Source organism: Coregonus lavaretus (assembly GCF_964263955.1).
Source record: "Coregonus lavaretus genome assembly, chromosome: 13".
Lineage (NCBI taxonomy): Eukaryota > Metazoa > Chordata > Actinopteri > Salmoniformes > Salmonidae > Coregonus > Coregonus lavaretus.
In genome coordinates, this window is record NC_140000.1 from 26,569,939 (window position 1) to 26,587,118 (window position 17,180).

Below are 17,180 nucleotides of genomic sequence, written 5' to 3' on the forward strand. Positions count from 1 at the left end.
CTCAGGGTCACCCATATTCCCAAAAACCGCCAACCCTCTCCTGTCTTGAGTCCTTCTGCTCGGTACCACCCCATACTCACACCCTAGGAACACACTACAGTGATGATAGGTCTGGGTAGGAGATCTTCGTTGACAGAGGTGACCCCCGGACCCTGTGGCCCAGTTCTGCTCGCCAACTCTGCGTGTGCTAAGTGGTGCTTGTATGTGGTCTTACCTTCTTGCAGTGGGTAACATGGACCCAGGTTCCTCTCTCTGCTATTCTAATGGCCAAGGTGGTGACCAACATAACCTGATAGGGCCCTTCCCAACAGGCCTGCTTCCAGTTTTCCTTCTAGTGACTGGATGCTCACCAGTCACCTGGTTAGATAGTGGGTCACCTTCTCCTTTAGTTCACCTGTGGGGCACAAAACCTCTGACATACGGGTGGGTGTGGTTAATAAACTATCTTCACACATGTTCAGATTAATGTAACAATTTCTGACTGCATTCTCTTTTTAGACTGTATCTAAAAAAATGTTTTTTGTATTTTGTCCTCTCCTTCGTATATTATTTAATCCTACAATTAGCCTCTTCCCCCCTCTTGACACATAGTTCTACTTATGTGTCAATTTTTTACCACCTTCCTAAACATTCCCTTAGGTAATTTATCAACCAATTGCCATGCCTTTCATTTTTGAGATTGTCTTTTGCTTCTTTATTGCTCCTCCCACTTCCTTTGTCTTTATGGCGGCTAAATTCGACTTTCATTCAGTTCAGAATCAATTAGTAATCCAATCAAACAATCTCTTATCTTGTAAAAACACTTATGTTTAGTTCAACCTCTGTTCTCCCCCGGCTCTCCCGGGCTTGACCTGAAGACTGATTGTTGGACATGACAAGTCCATATTTAGGTCACCTAAGTGTTCTGCCTAGCAACAAAGAATAAAAACCTCTATGTTCGTGATTAACCCAGTTATCTCTAATAGCCCACCAAAAAAAAAAACCTCATCTTTAAATCACGACCAATGTCATATCCCTCTTTATTCTCTACCATTTGGGTAACATCCCTGATATATGTATGAAAAGCTAAGACTGTTTGGGAAGAGAGCAACAACATAAACTGTTCTTCCTCCTCAGAGTTCCAAATGATTTGACCATGGGCTGCCATTGCCTTCCCATAGATAAGATCAATTAATTTACCTGTATGCAGTACATAATGGAGTACCCAAGCTTTACAGCAGTCTATCCTTACCAAAAAGCTCATCATTCTTCATCTAATTTTATTTTTTTTCTCTAGTCCCTACCTACCTGATCCTATTGCTAAATCAATGATCTAGGCAATAGTTGTCTCGCCTTAGATTATACATTCCTCTGATTACTGCAACTTATTCCATTAATTTAGTTTCAAATATCACCCAATAAACCGTTCCATCCCACAGCATAGTCAACACCACCTATGAACTGTTGAAAATCCCCTAAATTCAACAGTATCAATCTAATTCCTTATAACTAATCCATAAATGTTCCAACTATTTGTATTTTCCCGCTAACCCATTTCAGTTCGCTATTCAATATCTTTTAACAGTTCTCTCTGATTCGGCCCCAATCAATAAAACAAATGCTTGATATCGTTGATCAGCATACACTTAATGACATTCCTACCATCTGAACTTATGTACTGTCTCTCACCCCCCCCTCTCCTGCTCCTTCCTACATTATGGGGGAGGCGCGGGAAACTTCCCTACAATCTTCCTTCTTAGGAAATAATGTCATTCGTACTTGTAACATATTTTCATAGACCTATCTAGAATATTACTAAAGCTATCTAATGCAACTTTTAATACACGTAAAAAAACTCTCTCTCCCTACACCCATTCCCCATTGAATAAGTGCGTCTTCCTAGTTACCCCATAACCACGCCTCAAATCTTTTATTCAGCATTTAACCAACCAAATACTAAGTAGTATCCGGTTATCATTCATACCCGCCGTTGAATTCCCTCATACACACATATTTCACCTTATGCCATTCAAATGCCCAACACAACAGAATAGTTCAATGTAACCCTCTATTGGTTCTTCAAGTCGCTCCGGACCAGAGCGTCTGCCAAATGACCATAAATGCAAATGTAAATATTCTCTACTTTCTCACTCATGACGTACGTCTACGTTTGAGTGCGAAAGTTCATACATATGCATCGTTGGACTTTATAGGTACCTCTCAAATAATCGCTTTGTGGTGTTTTTAGCCAATTCTTAATTGACTCGAATCCTTTTTTCAAATATTTTCCTTTGTTACCGTTAAAGCACTTTCGCGCTTAAAAAAAAACACTCGCTGTCTCTAGCCCCTCCTTTCGCTGTTTTTTCAAATTCATTTTATATGCATCTGCCTACTAACTTTTTTACTTCGAGATGCCCAATAAATTCATACCTCTTCTCCCAAATGGATCCATAACACATATTTCTTCGATCTCTTTAGAAGTTTTATTTCCCATGGTGGAAAAATAAAAATCCCCCCTTTAGTAATAATTCCCAGAATTATTCTTCTAGGAGCTATTATTTTAGTGCGTCTCTTGAGCCAATGTATGATCTGCTTTTGTAATTAACCATTTAAAATTATTTAACCCCTAACCCAGAGCTTTTATTTAAAACTCCGGTTTCATGAAAAGAGTTAGATAACCATTTTTTCTCACGCAACTTATTTTTTGCTCCTTCCTCGAAATAATTATCACGTTTCCCGATGGATTAAGTCTCACACATATACGACCTTATACAATCATTTGCTAAACTTATTTGTAACCTAGAGGTCGTAACTGCTCTAGTTTCATGAAACACACAGAGTTCTAGCAAATCCCCAGTCGTATACGCTACTCCCGACTCATCCATCTCACACAATGATAATTATCTCCCTGTTTATACTGTTACACTGCATCTCGCACAATGACAATATTAACTAGTTTACATTTGTGATGGCCATTCACTCCATGTCATTTCGGACTAGTTTATTTTTGTAATAGCTATTTACTTAGGGTCATTTTCGGACCCTCCCCAGTCGTAATAATTATTACCTTCTTTGAGATTTTGGTAACTATTCTCTGCCCTCTCACAAGAATCACTATTCTCATTCAAGTTCAAATCATTTCACCAAAATCCATGAATAAAAATTACTGACATTTTCCTTGCAGTTTGGATTTAAATGCTTTTTCAAACTTGTTAACGTCTTTATCGTTCATAAAGAGTAATCACCGGCCTGTTTATAACCTTAATGTCGAAGGCCAGGACTCTTTCACGGATGCTATCACCCGCCCGTGCACGGGTTTCGGTGTTCTTAGAACGATAAAGATGTATTAAGATCCGTCTCGAAGGACCAATCTGTCATGTGAATTTCTATCTCTAATTCAACCTAAGCTTGAATCATTACCAGAGGTTGTAAGGCTCTGGTTTTAATCATCAATGATTCAAGGTCCACAACCAACAAGTATTATCTGTATATTTATTCATGGAGAGCTCTGGGGCCAAAGACCCAAACATACGATTTTATACCTCCTGAACTTGACTCCTCCCACCTTTAGGTGGGTTTTCTAAACAGTTTCCGCCTTCCCCCTTGAATGTATAGTACCGCCCCCTCTGTTAGTGGTTTGACACTACATGATAATTCTAACATTTATACTGTATTTGGGGTGAAATCCTTTAGTCATTATTCTTAAAATCCAGATTAATCTAACAGAAACAGAATAGAGCTAAGCACAGGCAAAATCCTAGAGGAAAACCTGGTTCAGACTGCCATCCAACAGACATTGGGAGACAAATTCACCTTTCAGCAGGACAATAACCTAAAACACAAGGACAAATATACACTGGAGTTGCTTACCAAGACAACATTGAATGTTCCTGAGTGGCCTAGTTACAGTTTTGACTTAAATCATTAAATCGGCTTGAAAATATATGGCAAGACTTGAAAATGGATGTCTAGCAATGATCAACAGCCAACTTGACAGAGCTTAAATAATTTTCAAAAGAATAATGTGCAAAGCTCTTAGAGACTTACCCAGAAAAACTCACAGCTGTAATCGCTGATAAATGTGATTCTAACATGTATTGACTCAGGGGCGTGAATACTTATGTATATAAATGAGATAATTCTGTATTTCATTTTAATTAAATTTGCAAACATTTCTAAAAACATGTTTTCACTTTGTCATTATGGGGTATTGTGTGTAGATGAGAGAGCAAAATATAGTATTGGGACAAATTCACTTATATGTATATTAAAGTAGTCAAAAGTTTAGTATTTTGGTCCCATAATCATAGCATGCAATGATTACATCAAGCTTGTGACTCTACAAACTTGTTGGATGCATTTGCTGTTTGTTTTGGGTGTGTTTCAGATTAGTTTGTGCCCAATAGATTTGAATGTTAAATCATGTATTATGTCATTTTGGAGTCACTTTTATTGTAAATAAGAATAGAATATGTTTCAAAACACTTATACATTAATGTGGATGCTACCTTGATTACGAATAGTCCTGAATGAATCATGAATAATGATGAGTGAGAAAGTTACAACAGCTACATCCGACACAGATTGGGACAATCGCAGAGTATTATGCAAGTCTGTGTATCACATTTTGTGAAACATTTTCATAGGGGAAATGGCATCACTTTGAATATTTCCAGAAGTATGATGCAAAAAGAGATTTTAATGTCATCAGTATAAAAAGTTCATATAAAATATAGGGGAACAGAAATAATATAAAACCTTCAAATGCTAATAAATACACACATATAAATGCATACTACACATACATTAATGTCAGTGGAGGCTCCTCAGAGGAGGAATGTGTCACTGTATATCACCTTGATTACTCAAAATTATCTCGACCTGTGCACCTACATTGTAAACTTTCACTCATAGGCTAGGTTGTAGCAACCTCATGTGGTAGCCTAAACCTATCGATGTTACATTGAACTGGGAGAATGGAATATGAATGACAGTCATCTAATATGCTGTAATAAAAATAAGGCCATGCTCATTAAAAAAATAACATCCTCCCTCATCTTAAACGGCACCGACCGCCACTGATTCATGTATAGGCTACTTATAAAAACAGATATCATAGACCTCCGTCTTTTCCATAAGAACCGAAGTGCAATAAATACATTGAACAGGCTAGCATTTAGCTAACTTATGTAGCTAGCATGTAGCATGTGTAGCATATGGCTTGACAGCACACTATAACAGGGGTGTCAAACTAATTTCATGGAGGCCTAGTATCTGCAGGTCTTTGGTTTTTAAGACATAAACAACCAGGTGAGGGGATTTCTTTACTAATTAGTGACCTTAATTAATCAATTAAGTACAAGGGAGGAGTGACAACCCGCAGACCATCTGCCCTCCGTGGAATGAGTTTGACACATGTGCACTATAAGGAGCTGTCATTGGAGCTTGGCGTGCTGTCCTTCTGAATTCTGGAGCAGAACACCAGGGGGCAGTAGAGAGCCTTACGGCAGCAGCACAACCCCTGCACCCTCTCCACCAAGCTCTTCAGGAAGAGGTGTAAGGTACCCCTGAGGGCCGACGAGGAGAAGTAGAAGATGATGGGGTCCAGGCTGGCGTTGACGGTACTGGACAAGAGCGCGTCCACCCGCCAATCGGGACTCTTCCAGTTGACGAAGCCCACTACGTGTGACAGGTTATAGGGCGCGAAGCAGACGATGAACACCAGCAGGGTCCCCAGAGACAGGCCGATGGCCCGCAGACGTTTCTTGGGGTTGATGCTGGGCAGCTGAGCGAGGATCCGGATGAAGTTGATGTAGCAGAAGCAGCAGATGAAGAAAGGTACACAGAATAGAACCAGAAAGAGCTCCAGACGGACAGGCATCAGGACCTGCAGCTGCTCCTGGGTGAAATTCTTGTAACACACGTCCAGTTCTGAAGGGTCTGTCCGGGTGGCATTGGGATGTTCGAAGTATTGCATGATGTAAACGATACTGATGTGCGCCATGGAGATCGCCCAGAAGAAGACGCTAGCCACCGTGGCGTACAAAGGCCGTCTTTTGAGTTTGTACTTGATGGGAAAGGCCACCCCCAGGTAGCGTTCGACGCTGATGGCGGTCAGAAAGAAGGTGCTGTTGTAAATGGTTGTGTAGAAGACGAAGCTGGTCAATGGACACAGGAAGTGGGGCATGTTCCATTTCATGTAGTCCGCCGCCTCTTTGATCTTGAAGGGCAGGAAGAGCAGGAAGAGGAGGTCCGAGATGGTCAGGTTGAGGAGCAGGATGTCGATGGGCATGGCTTTCTGTCTCACCTTCTTGCTGAAGGTGTAGAAGGCCACAACATTGGCAGGGAAGCCAATCAGGAAGGTGATGATGTAGACCACCAGCACCAGGCTGCTGTGGCCGTATCTTTCCATGACTTCCTTCTCAGACAGCATTCTGCAAAAGAGGAAGGATACAGAAAATGAGCCAATGTTTGCGTTAGCTAATGCAGGTACTCAATCTGGGGTCAATTCAGGATATGCATAATCAGTCAGTGAAGGTGTACATAGAATTTCACACGAAGGTTGAATTCACTCACAAGGATGGCTACAATGGGTGTGATGCAATTAGTTAACAAAGCCATGTCATTCTGTGTAACAAGAGTTTCTTTGAGTCTATTGTTGTCTATGGCAAGTCTATGGTTGGACTCTACAGTAGACAAATGGAGGTATACAGAGCAAACGTCAACATCGTTATGGTCCTCAAGCAGGGGACTTGTTGGCAAACCCTGCCCCCTTTCCAAACTAGCAAGACCTTGCCTCTGTAGGCACAATGCATTGGAGTGAAGCCGTTAATTGTGGCAAACGAGGTACGCATCACAACAATAAAGGGAGCGGTCTGTTTGTGCTTCACAGCCTTGAGTATCCCAGATGCCTCTCAGCTAATCCCAGTGTTAATACCCAGCGCGAGCATGAATCCCTAAGCTTCCTTCTATTCATGGTGGAGCAAACTAACAACATAATACTCCCATCATGACACAAGTGTTCAGTGGCTGGTAAGCCAAAAGGACGGTATTTGAAGAGTGACTTTAATTTCTACAGAGCGAGGGGTTATTTGGTTCCCAAACACACTTCCACAAAGTATCTGTTGAAATGATAGTCACATATTTTGGGGCAAGCAGTGTTATCAAGAATGACCTCTGCACTGACAATATTAAGATTGTGAACAGAATAGGAATTCAAAAGAAGCTAAATGGATTTTCTGGTTTTCCATACTTTCCTGCTCACTCCAATTCAACAACTTGATGACAAGTGCATGTCAATACGGTAATATGATGTCAATGTCAATTACATGGGGAAGAATGTAACCAAGGTAAATAATGATTTGTGAGAACTGGATCTTATTTTTCTAACCAACCTTGGGAAAGACTGATTAACACGAACATGAACACGGTCATCTACTTCTCATTTTCTTTCCCAACACTGACTCAACAATATTTTTGCAATCAATTTCTGCTAAAACACACCCCTTGGAGGAAGGGTATAATTATTAAAAACTGGGTCATGTGAACTTCAATTGTTTATTATTATAGAAGCCCAAGTTCTCCAGAAGGGGATATGGTATCTAAATGACAATAAACATGAGAAGAAACATGGTTTCAGATGTTCAAAACACATCTCAGTTATCTTGGGAATGGTGCAAAGACATACACCTGCAGGAAAGAGGTAGCCGGCTTTTATTCGTTTATCTGGTGTTGCCGAGGAGTTGTCAAGGTGTTGTAAACCCTCAACTGATAAAACGGCTGTCTAGCGGATGCATTCTGGTCTGGGAGGTAGCTTGTTATGAGAAACCACCATGCACTGGACATGTGGCTGTTCATGTGAGGGTAAATGTTTGAGGTTCCATGAGATTTCTCATTCATTTGACAGCTTATTTCTTTAATAAGATAGTATAAGAAATGTAAAATGACACTTGGTGTATTGTACAGAGTGAGATTTGGTGGAGTGTGCTAGTTCAGTGGTCACCAACCCTGGTTTTGGGGAACTACTGTGTCTACAGGCTTTTCTCCACCAGCACAGCCCTAACCAGGGACGGCTTGTTCAATAGGGCGATATGGGCGACGCACTGCCAAACGGGAAAAGGAAGGGATTTTTTTTTTAATCAATTATAAAAAATAAAAAATTTTTTTTTTTTTTTTTTATAAATTTATAAAAAATTATATCACGGCAACAGCAGTTATCAGTGTTCACGTCTGATCTGACAGCCACTAAATGTCAAATCAGGCTAAAGTCGTGCTTCAAATGGCCCCGCCCGTTTTTTGGGCGATTTCAGTCAGGTTGAAAATCGCCCAGAAGTCTCTCATAGCCTGTCATGTAAAATCTATTTTTTTCACATTTCAAAGCTTTCAATACATTCTCTATGGGTGTCTGTGGGCTTGCACTTACGCGCTTTCGTCATACATAACGTAACCACGAATGAACGTAACTAAGAAAAGACCAGGTAGCAGCCTCAATCAATTCACTACTACTATCAAAATGGCTAGGCTTCAGTCCAACTCGATTGTGTCTTTGAAAGAAGTTCCTTTTTGTCGGCGAACAAATTAAGATAAATTGGCAACGAAACAATTAGGACCTCCTAGACCAAATTTAATAATTCAACAGGTTTCTACTAAAGGCGGAAAGTCCTACACCCGAGGATTTTCCAAAAATTGGTACGAACGAAAAAAGACATTGCCACTCACTCAACTGGATGACGAGGGATACAGGCTAGCTGTCCGCCGCCACAACGATGAGGTTAGTGTTGATAATCACAAGTTTACTGGATGTGGATATGGTGTAATAAAGGCAGTTTATTCAGAGGTAAATATATCTGGAATCGCGTTCACGGACCCGTTCGTCAAACTCTTAGGGAGCTATACATTAAGCCCCATTACTTACCATATCAGATAAGAGAAATTGCTGCAGCTACATATATTTTACATCCTGGCCCTACATAGTTCACTATTTGCATCACTTACCAAAATATTACATGTGGTCATATATGCTTGGAAAGTGGAGATGCCATAGAACGTCAAAAAAGTAAACATTGCTGGAGACACATTGTCGTTTTGGAGAAGACATCGCGTTTGCTAGCGAAGAGATTTGTTGTGGCAAATGAACTTGGCCTGGGAATTGCCAGGAACCTCACGATAAGATATATGCATCAGCATTGCGAGTCTCATGATTCTATACGTATTGCGATTCGATACTGTGATTTTATTGCGCACCATATGTCTGTTGCAGAGGGATCAGAAAGCCATGAGAACGAGTTTTGATCAGTCATGGAAATAAAAGTGCTGAAAACTAATTGGCTCCCAATGTGAAAAGATTGAGAACAAGCTATGAAGGAACAATAATGGTGTTTTGGTGCAGGTACAGCCAACTAGCGCTAAAATATTGCGATATTGTCAATACAGTATATCGTAAAGTATCACTATGTAACTCGATTTCTTTCACCCCAATCCCTCAAATTAACGGTAAATAACTGAATTGTTTGCCCCACATTTAGCTAAGATGATTAGCTAGCCAGCTAAAATGTTTTATTTAGTTAGCAGTCGCATCTACAATAGTTTACTGTCAATAACATGTCTCCAAAAATGACGTGGTGTCTCCAATTGTGTTGACATTTTACAATTGCAATGCGCATCCATGAGTATCCACTTTCTGTAGCTCAGCTGGTAGAGCATGGTGCTTGTAACGCCAAGGTAGTGGGTTCGATCCCCGGGACCACCCATACGTAAAAATGTATGCACGCATGACTGTAAGTCGCTTTGGATAAAAGCGTCTGCTAAATGGCATATTATTATTATTATTATTATTATTATCTGAAGAGAGCCCCGAAACATTGTGTGCAGACATTTTATGCAATAAATGAAGTAGGTTCAATCTAGTAGTTCTGATCTTCTGATTGGTCCTGATGAGTTGGGCGAGGTCACCTCCAGGCTACTGTCACTGTTGCATTGGCTCTGAGTCGGGTTCTCTGTCTTCAAATGTTCAGCCTAAGAGAGGGGATTTTTGTGTGTGTGTGTGTGTGTGTGTTTAACAGTGATGATGTGTGTGTGTGTGTGTTTAACAGTGATGATGTGTGTGTGTGTGTGTGTGTGTTTGTGTGTGTGTGTGTCCTCAGAGCAAGAACTCGTGAGTTGGAAGAACTGAGAGGCCTATGGCGTGGGTGTTGTCCTTGGCCACCTGCTGACAAGGCTGACAAGATAGGACCCTTTTGTCCATTGTTATTGGATAGGAACAGAACTTATAACCAGCTCCTGACCTAAATAGATCTTAGCACAACATTTTACTCAACATATCATATTCCATATTCACTATAACAAATATATTTACTACGACATTAGCAAGAACCGCCACATCCTCAGCCGGCTAATCCAGTGTGTGAAGTTTTGCGGAGTGTTTGAGTTAGCTTTGCGAGGCAAAGATGAAACTGAGGGCTCCACCAACCCTGGTAAGCCAACACTTTTGAGATCAGTCAATAAATGCTTCTGGTATTGACTTATATGCTGCCCCTGTCTTCATGTTGTTGCTGGACATATCTTTTTTTTAAATGTGTGTAGGTCACCTAAATCATCAGAAAAATTGCCCCTCCTGAGAATTTTTTCAGGAGCCGCCACTGGCCCTAACACATTGTTTTCAACAAATCAACTACTCACCAAGACCTTGATTAGTTGAATAAGGTGTGTTAGCGCAGGGTTGGAACAGAGAGAGTTTCACCTGGTCACTAATGATAAACAATGCTCACCTTGACAGAACCCAACACTTTAAATGCAGCTCATCATTACAGATGTACTATAGCAATAGAGATTTTACTCAAAATGACAAAATTTTACGGAGGGTGATTGGCGAGACAGTGATGCCCATTTGGATAGCAACCATTAGACTGGAACATCACACACTCATTCCCAAAGGACCAAAAAACTCTAAGAGTTTGCAGTAACCAGTGGCGACCCGTCATTCAGAGCCCCACATTTTGCAGCTTAAAAAAATAATAAACAAATAAAATGGGTGGGGGGGTTGCCTGTTTTGCGTTTAATTTTTTCATTGATACGTGTCACATATCAGTTTGCAAACAACGTAAAAAACGTTAGAAAATCATTGAGTTAATAAAGCCACCATACAAACATGGTCTCTTTTTTGCTTTCTTGAGTAAGGCAGCTCCAAAATGCAGGTGTTTCAGACTAGCTCAGTGCTTTCTGTTGTGATGGGCCAGCGGAAGATACAGAGCGTAGTGGTTGGTAATGTTGTCTAATTGTGCTGTGATTGGCTCAGTGTTTTGTCACTCATTGGGACACTACATCACTACCAAATCTAAGGGTAGAGCTCTAAAATTCAAGCCCCTTTGGTGCTGCCATAGAGTTACATTAGAAGCACCCATCCAAGAAGGCTCAAGGTCATTGGCCACAGATAAAATGAAGTCAAATCACGTTATATCTACCGTAGGTTTGATTGGACTGATCATGTCAACATCATACTTTCAAAATCTTAGCTAGCAGTCATCATAATGAATCAATCTACTGGCAAATCCTTTTTAATCCTTGTCATAGGAAGATAAATAATGAAGATAAATTATAGATAAAACGTATCGGTGCTCATCGGCCATTGGACATAAACATTACACAACAAGTTGGAAATCGCAAATTCAACAATGAGTGGTTTGGAAGGAATCAGTGGCTAACTGCAAGCATTGCAAAGCAATCACTAGCCTGCTATTCAGTGGAGTGGGTGTGTGGTCCCAATTCTGGGTTTAAGGGTCTCTTTTCCAAGCTTAAAATGATAAACATTCAACATTGGCCATGCTGTCAATCCAGCATGATTTCTGCCGCGCTTAAAACAACTGTTAACTCGGAACTGGGAAATCTGACTTCAGTGAGTTGAAGACAACTGGGAACTCTGGAAAAAACAAGCTCCGACTGGCAAAATATGTTTTGAACGGTCATCCAACTCAGAATTGTAAGTCAGGAACTCGGGCCTCTTTCTAGAGCTACGACCTGAAGATCACTGACGTCATCATGATTCGACCTTGTTTTTTTCTGAGTTCCTAGTTGTCTTGAAAGCACCATAAATCCAGAGAATGCCAGACTTTGATGACAAAGTTTGATGACCGCCGCGCCACCTTCCTGTTCAAGTGAGCACAGCACACCAAAGTGAGTCCAAAAATGTCTTGTATGTTGCTGCATAAATGATGTAATATGCCAGGGAGATATGTATACTGTAGCTAAGAAAGTAATACTAAGTGTCTGTTGTGTAGTAAGCTGTTAGTAGCCCATGTGCCTCACCCTAATAATTTGGTCTATTTTCCCCTCTTAATTTCACCTACTGTTCTGACTTGGTGGTGCCTATAACCTGTTTTAGAGAAATATAATCATTGAATATTGTAAGAGCTTTCATTGTCTGCTTATATGCCCTCTTTATTTATCCTACGGTTCTGACTTGGTGTACAGGGAGAATACTGTAAGAACGGCCCATGTTCTGAATTCTGTCGCAGTACATTTCAAAAGTGCTGAACAATAGTATTGACTATGTCCATCCTTGCTCGCTCATTAATGTCTTAATCGAAATCACGGAATGCCTCTTATCCGCTTGTCGACCCCTTATGCCAGGGGTGTCAAACGTCCGGCCCGCGGGCCGGATCAGGCCCGCAAACTGCTGTTCCAATTGCGTCCACTGGATGGCGCAATAGCAATTGTGTTAAGCAAGCAAACTGTTTATACCGGGGCAGAGCAAGTAGGTCAAGCACGTGCAGCCAATGAGCTACTTTGTTTTGCCCGCGATATTTATTATGGCTTCTACTTTTAACATTATGTGCTTTGGCACCCTCATTGCCCCAATATGTCTCTGTCAAAAAAGAGAAAAGTGGACGCAGTGCAGAGTGTTCCAAGAAAAATGGTAATCCTATTTATTCACGGAATTGAATGGGAAAGCTGTATGTTTGGTGTGTTCAGAGCATGTTGCAGTGCTGAAAGAATATAACCTTTGTCGCCACTATGTGAGTCTTCATGCCGACAAATATGACAACTTTCAAGGACAGCGGAGATGAGAGAAGGTGAATGAACTGTTGGCGGGTCTGAAGAAACAGCAGTCTGTGTTTACTCACAGCCGAGACATCAGTGACGCTGCAGTGAAAGCTAGCTACCTCATTGCTAATGAAATCGCAGTGGCTTCAAAACCATTTAGTCAGGGTGAATTTGTAAAAACATGCATGATGAAGGCAGCGGAGATTGTGTGCCCTGAAAAGCGGCAGGCTTTTGCAAATATCAGCCTGACAAGAAACACAGTTGCAGACAGGATTTCCGATCTTTCAGTGGATTTGGACAGCCAGTTGAAGCAAAAAGTAAAGTCATTTATTGCGTTTTCGGTTGCAATTGATGAAAGCACGGACATTACAGATGTTGCACAACTGGCCATTTTCATCCGCGGAGTTGATGACACATTGACCGTCACGAGGAGTTCGTGGAGTTGGTGCCGATGACAGATACAACGACAGCAGCTGATATTTTTACCGCACTCGTCGGCGCGCTGGACAGGGTCGGAGTGGACTGGTCCCGCGCTGTCAGCCTGGCTACAGATGGTGCGCCCTCAATGATCGGGAAAAAAGCAGGCGTTGTGACAAAGTTCAGAGAGAAAGTGCAATCTGCAAATGGAGGACGTGATTTTTTGACTTTTCACTGTATTTTGCACCAGGAGGCTTTGTGTTGCAAGTCATTAAAGATGGATAACGTCATGAAGGTGGTCATCCAAACTGTTAATTTCATCCGATCCAGAAGCCTGAATCACCGTCAGTTTGACAGCCTTCTCAGAGAGAAAGACCACATCTATGGCCTGCCATACCACACTGAGGTAAGATGGTTAAGCCGAGGTGCTGTGCTGAGGCGTTTCTTTGATTTACGAGAAGAAATTGAACAGTTCATGGAAGAAAAGGGCAAACCAGTGTTAGAATTTCATTCCGCAGAATGGATGCAGGACCTTGCATTTATGGTGGATGTTACAGAGCACCTAAATAACTTGAACAAACAGCTGCAATGGCGCAACAAAGTTGTCACGCAGTATTATGACAGCATACGTTCTTTCAAGTTGAAGCTGTCATTGTGGGAGACGCAACTTGCCGGTGGTGATGCAGCTCACTTCCCCTGTCTGAAAAATTTGTGCGCGACCCAACATGTGGCAGACATGAAGCGGTTCAAAGATAAAATAACGGGACTGTTACGGGAGTTTGAGCAACGCTTTCAGATTTATGTTTATATGTTTTTATGTTGATGTGCTATTGTTTTTAATAGATTTTATTTTATTTGTATATTTAACCTATTCTTGACTCTGTGGTTCTTGCACTTGTTTGGGGAACAGGATTTCATTATTTTTATCTACATTTCTGCCTGAGAAATGACACCCTGATATAGTTCTGTGATCTGTGATATACTTCTGTGAATCACTGAGGCATTGTGTGTTTGTGTGTTCTTTGTCCTCAGAACTTTCAAATAACTTGAGGTGTTTTATGATTAATAGTGATGTTGTGCTTTTGGACACTGTCCTCAGGCTCCAGCTTTATGTTTATATGTTTTTATGTTGATGTGCTATTGTTTTTAATTGATTTTATTTTATTTGTATATTTAACCTATTCTTGACTCTGTGGTTCTTAAACTTGTTTGGGGAACAGGATTTCATTATTTGTATCTACATTTCTGCCTGAGAAATGACACCCTGATGTAGTTCTGTGATCTGTGAAACAGTTCTGTTAATCACTGAGGCATTGTGTGTTTGTGTGTTCTTTTTCTTTCGAATTTTCAAATAAACTTGACGTGTTTTATGATTAATAGTGATGTTGTGCTTGTACTATTTTGGACACACTGTCCTCAGGCTCCAGCTTTATGTTGTATGTTGATCGTATTAAAACAAAGAAAACAATCTGAAGATGTTGTTTTTAAGTTATATATACCATGATTTTTCCGGTCCGGCCCACTTGGGAATAGATTTTCCTCCATGTGGCCCTTGAGCTAAAATGAGTTTGACACCCCTGCCTTATGCCATAGTTTGTACATCTCAATTGTCAGTAGAAACCACATTTGTTTAAGCAAGTCAGCAATAAAAGCTATGTTTTTTTAAAAGGCAGTAAATGAGGCTGAAGGAACTGTTTCGCTGCCAGATAAGGCTCCTCTGATAGCCAGGTGTAGCAGTGGTTCCGTGTTGGGACAGCTTTATGTAGGCGCTAACAGTTTGTGGGCACCGTTTGTCACTGCTATAGTGTGCAATTCATGTTTAGTGTTGTGTTGTGTAGTGGCTTTTCTGGCATGCATCCCCACCCCCAAAAAAACGTGTTTGCCCCACCAAGATTTACATGCTAAAATCGCCACTGGCAGTAACCATGACAATTTAGACAGAGTGTAGTACAGACACAGAACAGAACATACCTGTACCATCTCATTACTCAAATGGATATGTGAAAAGGTTGATTACTCAGCCAATTTTTATATTTTATATATTCCTAAAGCAAAAATGTAACTCTTAACTGACACTTAAATTGGTCGTAAAAAGTACCATCTTCTCAACAGAAATAAGTACTGTATGAGTTCACTATGCTTGGAACACATGCCTTGACAACTGTTTTTACCAAATATGTTCAAATATTTATATTTTGTTACATGGTAAGTATTTCATATTTACCTTAGATGTAACAGATTTCAAAAGGCTTACATGTATTTTGTGTTTTAGTATGTCTTCCTTGTGAAATATATAAAAGCATTGTCTGTCTACTTTGCCAACATTTACATAAAAGCTCCTGATAATAGCACAAGAAGCATGATATCAAAAGAGTTCCACTGTACATACCTTAGTCAGCAAACACACACAGACACACACGCACGTCTCCTGGTCAAATGGTGAGTAAGCTTGGCTCCAAATAAACTGTGCTGTTAATGGTAATGTCTCAATTTGACGTACTTGATGTCACGTACTGCAGCTCGTACTAAACAGGAAAGAAGATGCACATGTTCCTTTTTTGGGGGGGTGGGGGGGGGGGGGGGGGACTCTCCATTTGGGTCACACTATATTTGGATAGTCCACAACATATAATCTATCTGTAGATGCTCAAACTATCAACAAACTCTCAACTGCAACTCTGTTGATATGCAACAGCTTACTCAGATTACAATTCGGGTTAGGTTTAGGGTTAGAGTTTGGGTTAGAGTTAGAGTTAGAGTTAGGATGTGAGGCCTGGAAGCTAGGGTTATGTGTTAGGTGTGTAGTCACAGTTAGGTTTAACATTGGGGTTAGTATTAGGGTTATAGATAAATAGCTGAATACACGAATAACCCAAAAAATACAAACCTCTCACCCAACCTTTTACATGGATCATTCAGCATGTGGAGAATGTTAATTACATATGGGAAATATCAAGCTCTCTGATTGAACATCCCCCTAATTAATTTCAACATAGCCTATCTGACTATTGGAAAATATTACATGTTTTCATACAAGAACTCACACAAATCATTGAGTTAATTAAGTTGTTGTTTCTGCACAGCTCCTGGCTTTTACATACTTCTTTGACTCTTCAGCATAAAAAATTCAAACATCCCTGTACAAGAAAATGGCTAAAACTAAGTGCTAATTGAGTACAATGTTGAGTACAATGCCAACTGAAAATGTGCATAAATATTTCTAAATAAAGAACCTCTTGTTGATGGACATGTATATGCCTGGACTTCCTAATGACTGTTACTGTTCCCAGAAGGTAATGAAAAAATGTCACCCAGCATGAAATAAAGAAGTCCATTGTTACCACATCAACTGGAAACCACAGAGGCCAGTGTCCGGTCTGTCTTTCACATAACCACACACACACATGGACGTATAACACAGACATGTACCTATACAGTGCATTCGGAAAGTATTCAGACCCCTTTACTTTTTCCACATTTTGTTACGTTACAGCCTTATTTTAAAAAGTATTTACATAAGTATTCAGACCCTTTGCTATGACACTCGAAATTACGCTCAGGTGCATCCTGTTTCCAATTATCATCCTTGAGATATTTTGGAAAGGCACACACCTGTCTATATAAGTACCCACAGTTGACAGTGCATGTCAGAGCAAAAACCCAGCCATGAGGTCGAAGGAATTGTCCATAGAGCTCCGAGACAGAATTGTGTCGAGGTACAGATCAGAGGAAGGGTACCAAGAAAT

The 17,180-nt window shown here is 40.6% G+C and overlaps 1 protein-coding gene across 1 annotated transcript; it reads right to left on the reverse strand.

Annotated features, from left to right (window-relative positions):
• Positions 1 to 4,407: 4,407 nt before the first annotated feature.
• LOC311139808 (free fatty acid receptor 2-like) lies at positions 4,408 to 15,932 on the reverse strand. The gene is made up of 2 exons (XM_084174767.1): positions 15,824 to 15,932; positions 4,408 to 6,413 (listed from the first exon to the last, which is right to left on the reverse strand). Exon 2 carries the CDS (start codon positions 6,410 to 6,412, stop codon positions 5,402 to 5,404), a length of 1,011 nt encoding a protein of 336 aa, XP_084030893.1. The 5' UTR covers position 6,413; positions 15,824 to 15,932; the 3' UTR covers positions 4,408 to 5,401.
• Between the last annotated feature and the right edge of the window lie 1,248 nt (positions 15,933 to 17,180).

Bases quoted from the DNA above. Each gene is read 5' to 3' on its own strand.
- LOC311139808 (XM_084174767.1), bottom strand. From the start codon at position 6,412: ATGCTGTCTGAGAAGGAAGTCATGGAAAGATACGGCCACAGCAGCCTG.